Source organism: Cucurbita maxima, unplaced genomic scaffold, assembly GCF_002738345.1.
Source record: "Cucurbita maxima cultivar Rimu unplaced genomic scaffold, Cmax_1.0 Cma_Scf00005, whole genome shotgun sequence".
Taxonomy (NCBI): domain Eukaryota; kingdom Viridiplantae; phylum Streptophyta; class Magnoliopsida; order Cucurbitales; family Cucurbitaceae; genus Cucurbita; species Cucurbita maxima.
Window position 1 is genome coordinate 6,456,725 of NW_019272021.1, and position 14,269 is coordinate 6,470,993.

The window sequence follows — 14,269 nt, forward strand, 5'->3', positions numbered from 1 at the left end:
AAAAAAAAAAAAAAAAAAAAAAAAAAAAAAAAAAAAAAAAAAAAAAAAAAAAAATCAGTTTAATCAAAAAGGGAAGTAAAGATCATTGGCCAACACAATATGTTATGAAAGGAAAATACTTGGTGTTGGAGTCATACCAGTGATAGGTGTTCCCTCACGGCTTCGTTTCCTTTTGGTTTGATTTGCCTGAACATAATATAAGATAAAAGAAATCACGATATTAAATAACAATTATTCTTTACCGAGTAATTAAAGATGAAGCTATAAGGTGTTAGCTTAGGTGAACCAAGAACTTTCTCTAGCTGTGAAATCTTACCCCAGCAGTAGTTCCATCACTTCCATCACTGGAACTTTCAGTTTCCATACTGTTAACATGACGGGAAAAAAATTAAAAGTTAGTTAAGTCACGAGATAAATACAAGTAAGAAAATGTGAGCCAATTTTTCTTTTTCTTTTAAAATCACTTCGAGTTTGAACAATAAATTCTCTACAGGAAATTAGAAAATGACAGCTAGGTAAATTTGGTTAACCTCTCCGATGGTCCATGCTCAACTCCCCCAGCAGCACTCTCAGTGCTAACATTGCCTATGGACATAGCCAGGCCATCGAAACCTTTCAATTTCTTCATTAAACCTTGACTACTACTTCCAGACACCTTAGAAGGAGTTTCAATGCTCAAAGGAGTCACGGCCTGCTTTGAGCACCAATGAACTTTTTGTTATTATTTGTTCTTGGAGGCTTAAACAGCTAGTACATTCTTTCACCTCCATTATATACTTTAGCATAATATTTAAAAATCAAAATTCTCAGATTTCAACAACCGAAATAAAAATCCCAGCATGAAGGCTTCACTTACAGCAGGTGTTGAAGGAACACCAGGGCCATGTGACTGTGGTCCCTGGATTAATATGATAATCATAGAATTAGCCTGGAAATGCTCAAAGATTTGCAGAAAATAATAAGTGTTTCATCCTCATAATAACAAACTGCTTAATTTTAATCTGCAGAAGAAAATCTAATTCGCAATGGGATGCTATAGATAACCCATCTATGATTGAGTTAAGATCGCCAAACATGAAACTTATCCAGGGATAATTGACAAAAATCAAGAATGCTGATTTGAATGAAGATAGAGCCAAAATTTCTAGATAAGAATTTTAGCAAGGCAGAAAAAGACAAAAACTACATTACTTCTCGAAGTTCTGTTTCGTTTTATTCAAAAGAAAACTGACAAAGGTTAATAATAGTGTGCTCTGAAGATGTATCCCAAGTGAAAAGGCAATCTTAATTATGGGCCATGATAAAAAGATCGTGCACAAGAAAACAAAAATGCAAGCTTACCATTGAAACTGCATAAACACCTCCATGAGAATAAATTGCTGCGTAAGGAGTACCATATGGAGGAATCATCTGGAAAAATGAATTAACTTGCGATCAAACAGAGTCCTTTCCCCAAGCATAATTTGATAACAAAAGCTTCATCATTTAAACTCTCCAATAGATAATAACTACCTGTGGTGGGCCCCACATATACGGGTGAGGAGCATGACCTGAAGCCACAGCAGAATTGTAGTATGGTGGAACTGCAACTCTAGGACCATAATATGCCTGAAAAGGTGAAAAATCCCTTCAATTAGCTATAACAGTCTAGCCATTATAATCTTATAAAACATGTTAAGTGATTATTTCAAGATGGGGGCGGACGAACTAAACCTGCATGGCTGCCCAATCAGGAAATACATGAATACTGGCAGAATTCGACACACAATTCTGATCCTGTCCATAGAGAGAAATCAGTTCAGCCAAACTAATTAAATCATTTTCCGAGTCACAAAAAACTCAAAATAGGTAAGCCTTGCTCCCTCTCAAGAAATAATCACTAATCACCATACCGGCGCTGGTGAAGATTGTTTTTCAGTCTTCATAGACTTTGCGTCTTCACTAGTTCCCATGATACAGATAAAGCTCAAACTGGACACTTGACTGGCTGTTGATATGACAGACCTCCTTTGGCACAGGTTATGATCAGCTGGGCTGAATAGATAAGCCATGCAAACATTAGGGAAGCAAGGAAAAAAAATCCAAAATCAAGCATGTAAATTTTAGAAAAGTAATGAAAATACTGTGCAGATATCATTAGCTGTTTGAATAATCTTGAAGAAAAGGTAAATACGGTTTAGAATAATCCTATAAGGAGAAGGATTTTAGAATTTATTAAAAAAAAAAAGTTATTTTTCCAGGTCTTGTATTTTAATTTTTTTTTTTTAATTATTGTTTGCTAAAACCCATTTCAAGGAAAAAGAAAGACGTGAGAAAATAAACTAACTCTGATTGGCAAAGTATGTTATGTATGAACTTCAAAAAAAAACTTAAATCGAATGAAAAAAGTTGAATTCAAGTTAACTTTCATAACCGAAATTTCTAAAATAGTGTATGCCTCTCTACAACCTCTAACATATATGGGTGTTTTAGGATACTAAAAGGATTTGAAACTAAACTAGGCCTTCTTCTTTATTTAATAGCTCGTGTCTGGGTCATGTCCTTAATTTTCCAAATTACATCTTGAAGTCTCATTATTTAAAAATACATCTGACAGTCCTAAACTGTCCCTTGTTTTTCTTATCTTGTATTTTTAATATCACAGAACAGAGAGTAGCTATCCTTCAAAGCAACCCCAAACACTTTGTCCATAAGGGGACTTTAATAAGAAAACTTGATTCCAGATACTTCTCCTAATTATTACTATTGCAATCATTCAATTGTTAAGAACAACAGGTTAAACATTTATTTTAATTTTTTTTAACAAAAAAAAAAAAGAAAAAAGAAAAAACAAACAATAAAGTTGTAAAAATATCACATCTGCATAAAGGGGGGAAACGGAAGTATCTATCCATCTGGAAACACAAAAGTGCGCATACAGAGAAAGGAAACGGCCCTATTGGGAAAACAAATTCACAAGAGGACATTTATGGAATTCCAACAAAGAAGGGCTCCCTTGATTATCTCCAATTCGAACTGAAAAGTAAATTTTCGGATGCTCAAATGACTTAAAATACACCTCCATAGAAAATTGATACAACGAGACAGAGACGAAAGAAAAGGGGGCAAGAAGCTCAATTCTCTATGCAAATTTTTACAATTAGGCAGACCCCTGATTCGTTCGACTAATTAATAACCTGGAACCATTGCAGTTTGATTCTAATAAAATTTACACTCCGAATTTTCTTCTTTCAACTAATTTTGTTTCCTCCGTCGTCATAAAAATGCAGAAACCGAATGAAAAGAGCACATGTCCCGACCAAGAAAATACAGAGGGATTCAGCAACGAAGAACTGACGAAGAGTAATTACAAAGATCCAGCTGAAACAAACTCCTATCTTCGGGATTTCGGTTAGAGATGAAGAAGGAAAAGTCCGAAGTTTAAATTCCCAACGCCTACTAACAGAAAACAAAATTTATTTGCAGTTTTACAATCAAAGTTCATTGTTCTCAACTTTCTCTAAGCAACAAACTACAATACTACAACAATCAAATTCAGACTTCAAAAATCCAGAATTAAACCTCACCGTTCTCTGTTCTCTAGACAAGCAAACAGAGCTTTAAAAAAAGTGCAGTAAATGCACAAAAATTCAATTCTCCTCATCAAATTTGTTCAAAGAAGATGAAAATTTAAACATAGCTTTAGTTCTATAACTATTATGCAAGCTTCATAAACCATTAAATAACAACAACAATAATAATAAAAGAATCATAAACAGAAAAAGAAAAAGAAAAATGAAAGAGAAAACTCCATACCAGTTAGCTTCAATTAACTTCGATGGCGAAAACCGCAGCTTGTATCCTCTGCATTATCTCTCGGGAAAGAAGAAAAAGGTCTTCGAAAGGGGAAAACGTTTTCTCGCAGAGAAAAAACGAGGGAGAGAGAAATAGAGAATGAAAGTGGTGAAGGAAGAGGAGAGAAGAGGGGAGGCGGGGAATGAGAATGAGAAAGGGAGCGCCAAGGCACCATCCACGTCACCATACACGTGTCCGATAAAATGAAAATGTATACGTATACCGTATATACGGGGGTGGTGGGCTATGGTGGTTGATGAGCTGGCCCCTCGAGATTCGCGTACCTGATTTTTTTTTATATTTTTTATTCTGACATCACCTCCTCCGTAAACTTGTCCATTCAAGATTCGATCTAGTCGTCTCGCTGGATCACGGACCCGGCCCGGCCCATTCCGGCTGACGTGGTCGCTAACGATAGTTTTATAATTAATTAATAATCATTAAAATAACAGCTCCACGTTTGCTCCAACAAAGACCCTTCGAGTCCACCATCAGCCACTCATCCAACGGTCCAAATCGTTTTGTTTACTCTTCTAAACAGGCTTTGAGAAAAGGGTGTTTTAGATATTTTGACGTGATTGGATTTTGATTTTTCATTACTTTTTATTTTTTTTATTCAAGCGTTGAACACGTGGTTTGATTTTATTCGCTACGTACAGCAACTCCCACCTGGAAAATACTTCCATTTTTTTATTAAAAAATGTTTAAAAGGCATCCTCTTTACTCACGGGATTCTAAATGTAATTTCACCTATTTTGCTTTGCATTTACTTTTTTTAGTTAATTTTTATATTTGTAGGCTAAGAGGGCTTCCAAAATTATATTAATCATAATTCACAAGTCGACATCTTAAAGATATATATTTAAAAAAAAAAAAGCAATTATTCCAAAAGAAATTAAGTCATTTTGCAAACAATAAATTAATTAATTTCGGGTTAAACGTCTCTTCATGAACTATAGCCTCAAGAAAACAAATTTCTTTTTTAATAATTAGTAGACAATCATTTGTAATATAGGACAAGATATGGGGGCAAAGGTGGAAGATAGGGGAAGGAGGGGCAGAAAAGAGATTTTAAGAAAAGAGGAAGGGTAGAAACGTAATTGTGTTTGAAGAGGGTAGGGTGAGGGCCACTGAATCCGACGCGGATAGCAGCACTCCCTGTCTGGCGCACTCTGTCGAGTTATCTGGAAAATCTCAAAATCCTGACCGTCTATTCACCATCTACGAATCCTATACGCTTTTCCAAGTCACCTCACAGTCGCCACACGTATACACCCGACCCCACACTTTTTCTTAAAAGAGATATAAAAATCAACCTATATGATTTTTATATTTACAATCACATCCTCATGTATGTCACAATTTAGCTCTAGGAGCATAAATTTGTGATATGTTAGGGTTTTTGTTGATAATATACTCGCATGTAATTTTCAATCTTTTGAGGGTTTAATTGTAATAATTAAAAAGTTTAAGGGGCAAACTGATGTTAAAATTTGAAGGTGGAATTGTAACAATGGTGAAGGGTATTTTTGCAATTTTATTTAAAAAGAAAATGAAAAAAAAAATTGAAATGGGGCCACAACAATTAAGTCAAAATAATTGGGGAGAGGAGATGGAGAGAATCGGAGGGTGAGGAGCGTGCCACGGAGAATATGATGCGGTGGAGGGAATCTGCGCCACCCAAGCAGGTGTCAGGGAAATGGAAGTGAACGCGTACTTGGAGGTGGTCCCCACTGGAAAGAAGGGGGCCGATTGTACGTGGTCCTGAGTGACGTGTCCCCAGCACAACCACATGGGGCCTACGGTAGCGTAGCCAGCTCACCGTCACGCTCAAACTTTTGTAGCGATATTTTTTTAAATGAAATAAAAATAAAAAGAATCCCACCAACAGCCCCTCCTACTGCCACGTGGGATGCGCTGCCCATCGCCCATTATTGCGATTGGGCCCTCGGTTTAATTCTTCGCCCGGCTTTCCTCTTCAAAATGCCAGATGGGAGGAAGAAGATCAGAAGACAGGAAATAAGGTAAGAAAGTGTTAAATTTTGATTAATTTTACATTATTTTAATTAAGAAACACTCTTAAAAAAATCTTTTTTTTTTTTTTTTTTGTCATTTTTCAATTGAGAGCACATTATTTATTTATTTATTTTACTAAAATTAAAAAAAATAAAACCATAAGTCTTAGTATAATAACTACATACCCATACCAAAATTAATAAATAGCTCTAAAGGATAATTAAAAACGTTCATATTTTATAGTTCATTAAATATATCTAACGAAAATTGCAATTATTTGAATAAATAATAAGTCTAAATGTATTTTTTTCTTCCGAATAAATAAATCTCAAGACTTAGCATTTTTTTTTGAGTCAACAAGTTTGAATGGTCACCTAGAATTTGTCCTCCAACAAAATAATATGTTTAAATTTAAGATTCTTTGACAATGACTAGTTTTTTTTTTTTTTTCTAATAATTATATTTGTTTATCAATGACTTCGGCTTCTGTATAATACTGCAGTGCTAATTACCCACATAAGTTATGAGGATTAACTCCTTCAGAAAAATTAAATTACCTTAGTCCGTTTTGTTGCATGTTTCTTAAAATGTTAAATAAACTTATAATAATCCTTTTATACTTTTATATTTTTAAATTTTCGTGAAGTTATAAATTAATTTTGAGAAAAAGAATTAAAAAGAAGAACCAGGAGTAAAGTAAACAAAATAAATTTATCCCTAAGAATTATTATTCTTAAGTAGTGAGGGAATTTAATAAAAATAATAAATAAATAACCCTATGAATAAAAATAAAAATAAAAAAACCATCCACGAATGCGGTTAAAAAGGAAAACCCACCTTTTGCGTGTACCAATTAAATTCACGCAAAGAGTTGGAAAGAAAAGAGGATAATATTAAAATAATATTAGTTGTCACTTACCAAAGGTTCATTGCACGGCCTTACGTGGCATGGTAGGCTTCTGACGCAACGCATGCGTGGAAAAGAGATAATAGAAAAGCATCGTTAAAGAAACCTAATATAATTGACCGTTGATTGGGTGGCATAAAATCGACGGTCGCGCGTGCTTCACGGCTGTAACATAAACCGACACGGGAGACAGTGGGTGGATCTTACGTGGCAGCAACATCTTTATTATGAATATATTTATTTAACTGAATTATATCGAATATTAAATATTGTACTTCATTTTACGGTTACTTTTCAAAGGGGAGTCTCATTATCGAATGTGATATTTCTTTATCAAACTTTTTTATATTTATAAAATCTTTATGTTGCAGATTTTTAATGTATTTTGGTTTTGGGACGGTTGAATTGTGTACCATACATATAGATAATTATATATGTTTTTTTTTTTCTTGTGAGATCTCACATCGGTTGAAGACTAAAATGAAACATTCATTATAAGAGTGTAAAAACTTGTTTCTAGTGAGCACATTTTAAAAGGATGAGACTCAAGCGATACGTAACGAACAAAATCGGATAATATCGACTCGCGGTGAACCTTGAAAAATAAACTTTTAAGTTTAGATCTGTAAATGAATGGACTAATTTGGACTTATTCAATATTTGAGAGTGTGTGTTTTTTTTAATCTTAACGTCTACCATTACTTTCGAACATGATGTGAATGTTTTATTACTGTTATCTTTACTATACTTGACTAATTTAAAGTTTTGTCCATCTTCTAATATTTTATTTATATATAATAAAAAATTATATAAACGACAAAAAGAAAAGTAGTTCTGTGGTTTTTTATTTTAAAAAGAAGTGGGCTTCGTCGAGAAGGTTAGGCCTGTCATAAGTAAATGGGCCGACCCATTGGATCAATTCGGCCCAAATAGAATTTTTGACGGGCTTAAATGAGTAGCTCTGTTACAGATGGAATTAAAAAAAAGTTTGATTTTATTATAGAATATAGTAATCTATTCTCATGGGCAGAGACAAATTTATACATAATATTTTAAATAAATAGTTGATTTGAGTATAAATATTTATTTGGAGGGGGAGAAGTGTACGGCTAAGTGGGGGAGAAAATTAAGTCCTCAAACTAAGGATTTCAGATAGGGAGCCGACCAATCACAACGAACGACCTCGCCACGTGTCGATACCAGAGGCCGTCTTCCCAAAATGTGATCACGGATAAGCAAGCCATTTCTGAACATAGAAAATGGCGACAACAAAAAATCTATGCAAAAACCAGTCAGCAGGTCATCGACGGCCATTTGATTGAGGATTGCTCTCTCTTTCCGGCGCCGATTCTTCGTTTGATCGAACTCTCTGTAAAGAAATGGCAGCCACGGCCTCCCCCACAGCGGCCACCGCCGTTCTGAGACCTTCTCTGACTGCTTTTCAACCCACTCGTCGCTCCGCCTTGCCACTCCTCCCCCCTCGAATCGGCTCCCCGTCTTTCCCCACTTCTCTCAAATTCTCCTTAGGTAACTTACTCGTAAAATCCCATTAATTTTCTTTGGGGCATTTCGTCGAACGTCTTGTAGGACTTGAAAACTACAGTCTGTTTAATTTCTGATGTTTCATTTCTTGATTTGCTTTGTTACTTCCGGTATCCTCTTAGTTGATTCTTAACCGGTCGAGCATTTTCATGTTGTCATGAAGAAAATTTCCTAGCGAACTGATATTCAACCGAGTAGTTACTACTCGTTGGGTTTCCAAAATACATTACGTTTCATTTTGTGACCCAGCGGTGAACAGTAGCATACACTATACCGTCATTGTGTTAGATGGAAAATAGTTAATTGTTGTTCTTGTGATTTGAGCCAGAAGTTCATTTAATTTTATACTTCATTCAGTTCTGGCAACTCAACTCCTACAAGATTGGACGCGTTGAGTTTGCCCGTAATTTTGTTAGGAACCATGACTCTCCATAATGGTATGATATTGTCTACTTTGAGCATAAGCTCTCATGGCTTTGTTTTGGTTTCCCCAAAAGCCTTCATACCAATGAAGATGTATTCCTTACTTATAAACCCAGGATCAAAATCCCATAATTAGTCAATGTGGGGACTCCTATCCCAACAATCCTTCCCTCGAACAAAGTAAACCATAGAGCCTCTCTTGAGGTCTATGGAGCCCTTGAACAGCCTCCCATTAATCGAGGCTCGACTTCTTCTCTAGAGCCATCAAACAAAGTACACCCTTTATTACACTTGAGTCACTTTTGACTACATTTTTTAGGCTCACAACTTCTTTGTTCGACATTTGAGGATTCTATTGACATGACTAAGTTAAAGGTATGACTCTGATACCATGTTAGGAATCACAAATCTCTACAATAGTATGATGTTGTCCACTTTGAGCATAAACTCTTATGGTTTTGCTTTTGGTTTCCCAGAAGGCCTCATACTATGGAGATATATTTCTTACTCATAAATCCATGATCAACCCCTTAATTAGCCGGTGTGAAACTCCTCCCCCAACAATCCTCAATAAATAATGCATTGTACATCTAGGTATTTGACCGGGGGTGTGAGAATGTGCTGTGATTAGCATCCGGAAGTCAGATATGCAAAGTTTTCAAACCAATTTTACGCATCATACATCCATAAATATGCTTACTTTCAAGAGAAACCTTTCCATGTTTGAATTTAGAATAAGATCTTTGATGTGCAAATGCATAGCTTTATGCATCAATATCTTAGATTTGTGTGGCTTATGAAACATCAGTTCTAGAGAAGATTTATACACTTTAGGGAGTTTAGAGCCAATATTTTGTTGGCACCTCCCCCATCTTCATAAAGAATTGTTGGAAACGAGGTCTTTAGTTTAAGAGCACTCTTCACTTTGTGCGTAATGAAAATTCTTTTACGTTGTTCATTGCTATTCCTGAAACGTGAATTAGATGAACTTAATTGGATTTTTCCCAACCTACCATTTGGTGACAGAGTCTCGTAGATCGTCTTTGCTTCAAACCCGAGCCTCATCTTCAGAAGAATCATCTGCTGCTGATGCATCTGAGCTCTTTACAGACTTGAAAGAAAAGGTAGAACCACATGAAACATAGCAACACCCGTTATTGTCATAATTCTGAGAATGTTCTGTCATATTTCATCATTCATTTTATGGTGTTTCTGTTAGTTATACTGACTCTGTGGATGACTTTAAGATATAATTCCATCCTAATGTTTACTAGTGGGATGCCCTTGAGAACAAATCGACGGTGCTCCTCTACGGAGGCGGGGCGATTGTTGCTGTTTGGCTTTCTTCAATTCTTGTTGGTGCAATCAACTCAGTTCCATTGGTATATGATTCCTTCCATCAAACTTTTGCTTCAATATTCACTGACAGGCATCACCGTTGCTACTTCATGCTCTCTCTTGTTATATCATCTACAAAATATTGCTTTCCAATTTGTTTCTTCCCCTTGTAAAGCCATTTGACACTTACTCTCCGTCCATGTTCTCGTCAGCTTCCAAAGATCCTGGAGTTGGTAGGACTCGGGTATACGGGGTGGTTCGTGTACCGATATCTACTCTTCAAGGTAAGTTACAGAAGAGAACTATGATTTGTTTCAAAAAGGTTTGCAATTTTTCATGACTTGAATGAATGCTCGATGTTTTCTCAAGTTTTATTATGAGATCCCACATCGGATGAAGAGGGGAACGAATCATTTCTTATAACGGTGTGAAAACCTCTCCCTAACAGATGCATCTTAAAACGGACAATATCTGCTAGCGGTGGCCTTGAGCGGTTACATTTACCCTCCATGAAATTTCAGCATAGTTTCTAAGTTTTGTTTGAGATTAAAAAACTTGAAACTCTAGTTACATGTTTCTAACAAGATGGTCGGGCTAGAATAATCTGTTCCGAAACATAATTGTATCTTAAGTTCTAAAAAGCCATAGAAATTCTAGTTCTTGATTGGAACTGCAACTAGATATCAGCTGAAAAAGTGTTTTTGTATGGTATTTTCCTACCTTCCTCAGTCAAGCAGAAAGGAACTAGCTGATGATATTGAAGTATTGAAGAAGAAGATCGCTGGAACAGAATAAGTAGCACGTCGTCGGGCGCCATGATCGACATGGTTTGTTCCTCTTGTTATCATTTTGTACTTGATTCTCTTTCGTTTAGAGGAGGCAATCTAAATCTAAATCATGTAATGTGGAATAGTTTTTGCTTTAATCCCTGTAACTCATGTTCCCTTTCATTGTATGTGTAATAAGATCTGTTAAGTTCATTCTCAAATTTACTTCCTTCCTGCTTCACAGCAAAAATGGTGAAATTCATTGGTTGGTTCATGTTAGTTTTTTTAGTTTGCTTTGAGCTCATTTTTGGTTAAATGGATATTACCATCCCTACTGAGGTGAATCATGTAACATCCTAAGTGTACCACTAATAAATATGGTTTGTTTTAGCTCATTACAAATGGTATCAAAGTCAAACACCAAGGGATATCGAGTCTCCAAGTGGGTGGATTATAAGATCCTACATTGGTTGGAGAGGGGATGAAACATTTCTTATTAGGGTTGTAGAAACCTCTACGTTTTAAAACTATGAGGTTGACGGTAGGCTAAAACAGACAAGCTAGAGGTGGGATTAGTTTTTAAAAATTTTAAAAACGCTAATTAGTTAATTTATATATTGAATATAAATTAAAATTTTATATATAATTAAACCTAAGTTTTAAATATTGTATTTAGTGGATATACAATTTTTTTTTTTAAAATATCCAAGTTTTAAATGATATTTTATTATATAAAAGAGAGAGAAAAAGCTACCCAAAGTCCGAAGGGGCCTTGATTTTTCGCGGGCCGTGCTTCATCATTCTTCAAGTGCGTTACTGTGTTTCATGAAAAACCCTAGACTGAGTTTTTAGATTTTATGCTGAAGCTGGTGAGAAAGGGTTAAAGCTTGGAGCTTTGAGAGATGATCCGTTTCGCGAAATTGAAATCTCTGGTGCCATCTGCAGATTCCGGCAGCCACCATTTGCTTCAAAGGTGCTGGGTGAGTGGTACTGCCAAAGGAAAATCAAAAATCAAAGCTGGGCAACAGCTGAAGCGCTCCAAAATCACCATCAAGAAAGGCGGAGCCGCCTCTTCCAAGGGTGGAGGAGGAGGAGGAGGAAGAAAAATCTCTCCCGAACAGGAAAAGCTCTATGACCAATGTCTAAATGCTCCTACGCCTTTGCGGTTCCTGAAGCCCAAAGACAGAGAACGCGAGGCCGAGCGGGAGAAGCTGGGGCTCATCAGCAAAGAGCGCCAACGCGAGATTGAGATGATGAAGATGGATAAATCGAAATTGGGCGTCTCTGATTCTCCATCGATCATTGGAACTATGGGGTTGGATCTGATAACGCTAGGTGTGGTCGATGCAGATAAGATCCCTAAGTACGAATTGACTGTGGAAGATGGGCGGCGGCTTGCAAAGGAATACAGTCGGGTGTTGATGAGGCGGCACCGTGCAAGGCAGGCAGCTGAATCGACGCTGTTGCAGATGAAGAAAGATGCTATTGAAGCATTGCCAGAGCATTTGAAAGCTGCCGCATTGGTCCCAGATTTGACTCCGTTCCCGGCGAACCGGTTCATGGCGACATTGACGCCTCCAATAGAAGGCTATATTGAAAAGGTCAAGGAAGCAGCGAAGAGCAGTAGCGGGAAAGAGAAGCTTAGATGATCAGAGAGGTCAGGGATTTCTTTTGCTTGTCTTCTAATTTCCTAAACTTATCCAGTAGAATTGGCCTCTTTATTATTCCAGCCGTGGTAATAATATCTTCAGGAACTGCATTGCTCAAGTCTTGGCATATATTGAATCAAAATCTGAGTGGTTGAGTTATCAGTTAAATACTTATCTTAACGCAGAATGCATTTTGGCGGTTTTCTTGTCTCAAATTCCATGCTTAGTCTGATAGATATTTTTAGGCTTGACTTCTCTCATAGAATTGATTTATGAAGCCTTTACTTCTTTAGGATACAATTCCAGCATTTTATATGAGGGGAGCTTCTGCCTCCTCAATTGAGGAGTCGCTGCTCCTCACACTCATCTTCTTGGGAAATCTCACCTGCAATTTTTTCATTATGAGGAGGATTTTTGTCATTACCTGGACAAGGAACCAATTTATCTGCTAGATAAATCCAACCCTGTTTTCCCACGATCTCGGCCTGGAATAACTGAAGCGGAATGGGGATCATTGTTCAGAACTCAAAAACCTGTTATATGAAGTACCTGGCCAAGGAACCGATTTGTCTTCTAGATGGATCCAATCCTATTTTCCCAATATCTTGTTATGGAATAGGTGAAGCTGAAAGTGATTTGTTGTTGAACTCAAGGACATTTTTTATGAATTCCACTGTAGTTTATATTTCTGGGAACTCATATAATGCCTTTTAAAATTAAAATAATATAGGAGTATAATTCAAGTTAGGTCTTTCCCTTTGCCTCCCACCATTTGCTTCAAAGTTAAAACAATTACCAAGATCCCATTATCTCATTAAGCTAGAGCAGGCTCTGGCTGTCCTAGAGAATCTTCATTTTCTTCCTCATAATTACTCGTTTAATTTATGTTGGTTTGTTTTGGTCAGTATCAGAAGTCCACCCGAGAAGCAGGCACTCTGCATAGGTCTCACACCTAAAGGAAACATACAATTTGAACTTTTATAGTGCCTTTGGCTATCACTACATGGAGAAAATATTCCCAGGATGACCAATAGTCAAACTAAGTGAATATGCTGACATTTTACGTTATTGTTCATAAGTATGCAAATTTGAACATGAAGTGTTGCAGTTGTCTATCAGAATTGGTGTATGTATAGGGTTTAGGGTTTAGATTTATACCAAAGAATTGGTGCATGTGTTCTGGTTGCTTAATATCTAGCTTTGATGATCCTCCATGGGTTATGTTTATACTATTTGATAAAATCTCTGCCTTACTGGTTTTCCTTATGGCCTTATGTTTATCTGTTACAATTTTCTTATGTCGTCTACTATTTCGCTCTGGGAATCTTGAGATGTGATAATAATATTTGGTTGTCCGAGTTTGATAACCGACGAAATTTATGGTTGCTGATTAATCTTGTTTTTCGTTGATTGTATTAGATTACAATTGGAGCAGTAGATGAAAACCAAGTTTGTGGTTGCATTTTCAGAAAGCGACGAAGCATTGGATGCCTGGTACAATAAAATCTCCTGAGTTTTTGACTCCTGCAACTTCAAGGCTCTTTGATCCAAATTCTTGAAGAAAGATGCTTCCTTTATTGTTATTAATTTTTGGGGGGTTTTGGTTTTATGTTTCTGGACTGATTTCGAAGGCTTTACGTAGAAATAAGTTTTAAAAATATCACAATTTGGAAAATATTTGTAGTAGCTGTTGACGATTGTCGAACAAATTATTTGGAAAATAACTTTCAAATGGTAATATTACCTATTTCTTCGTTTACTGTATAGGTAAAAGGGAGGAAAACTAACGTCTT

General features: G+C 36.3%; 3 protein-coding genes across 7 annotated transcripts in view; 2 read left to right on the forward strand and 1 right to left on the reverse strand.

Annotated features, from left to right (window-relative positions):
- Positions 1-3,963, reverse strand: part of LOC111479588 (common plant regulatory factor 1-like) — a 6,540-nt gene extending 2,577 nt beyond the window's left edge. Inside the window, exons 1-10 of one of the 5 annotated variants that reach the window (XM_023124312.1) lie at positions 3,796-3,962; positions 3,351-3,435; positions 1,893-2,034; positions 1,714-1,776; positions 1,513-1,608; positions 1,342-1,410; positions 857-898; positions 531-694; positions 317-365; positions 138-186 (exon numbers count right to left, since the gene is read on the reverse strand). In XM_023124312.1, the coding sequence (XP_022980080.1) occupies positions 138-186; positions 317-365; positions 531-694; positions 857-898; positions 1,342-1,410; positions 1,513-1,608; positions 1,714-1,776; positions 1,893-1,952 (592 nt within the window). In that variant the 5' untranslated portion in view covers positions 1,953-2,034; positions 3,351-3,435; positions 3,796-3,962. Of the gene's footprint in view, positions 1-137; positions 187-316; positions 366-530; positions 695-856; positions 899-1,341; positions 1,411-1,512; positions 1,609-1,713; positions 1,777-1,892; positions 2,035-3,350; positions 3,436-3,795 lie in introns of all 5 variants that reach the window. The other 4 variants (XM_023124313.1, XM_023124311.1, XM_023124315.1 and 1 more) reach the window with 4 other exon arrangements.
- A 3,985-nt stretch (positions 3,964-7,948) lies between these two features.
- Positions 7,949-11,052, forward strand: LOC111479625 (protein CURVATURE THYLAKOID 1A, chloroplastic-like). Its single transcript, XM_023124381.1, has 5 exons — positions 7,949-8,284; positions 9,749-9,846; positions 9,997-10,104; positions 10,273-10,344; positions 10,790-11,052. The coding sequence occupies exons 1-5, from the start codon at positions 8,137-8,139 to the stop codon at positions 10,853-10,855; spliced, it is 492 nt and encodes a 163-aa protein (XP_022980149.1). The 5' UTR covers positions 7,949-8,136; the 3' UTR covers positions 10,856-11,052.
- Positions 11,053-11,588: 536 nt separating this feature from the next.
- LOC111479606 lies at positions 11,589-14,237 on the forward strand. Its single transcript, XM_023124355.1, has 2 exons — positions 11,589-12,484; positions 13,896-14,237. Exon 1 carries the CDS (start codon positions 11,730-11,732, stop codon positions 12,474-12,476), a length of 747 nt encoding a protein of 248 aa, XP_022980123.1. The 5' UTR covers positions 11,589-11,729; the 3' UTR covers positions 12,477-12,484; positions 13,896-14,237.
- The last annotated feature ends 32 nt before the right edge of the window (positions 14,238-14,269 follow it).

Excerpts from the sequence above, each read along its gene's own strand:
- LOC111479606 (XM_023124355.1), top strand. The coding sequence starts at position 11,730 with ATGATCCGTTTCGCGAAATTGAAATCTCTGGTGCCATCTGCAGATTCC.
- LOC111479625 (XM_023124381.1), top strand. The coding sequence starts at position 8,137 with ATGGCAGCCACGGCCTCCCCCACAGCGGCCACCGCCGTTCTGAGACCT. Across the intron at positions 10,105-10,272 it reads CAATCAACTCAGTTCCATTG|CTTCCAAAGATCCTGGAGTT; the intron begins GTATATGATTCC and ends TGTTCTCGTCAG. Across the intron at positions 10,345-10,789 it reads ACCGATATCTACTCTTCAAG|TCAAGCAGAAAGGAACTAGC; the intron begins GTAAGTTACAGA and ends TACCTTCCTCAG.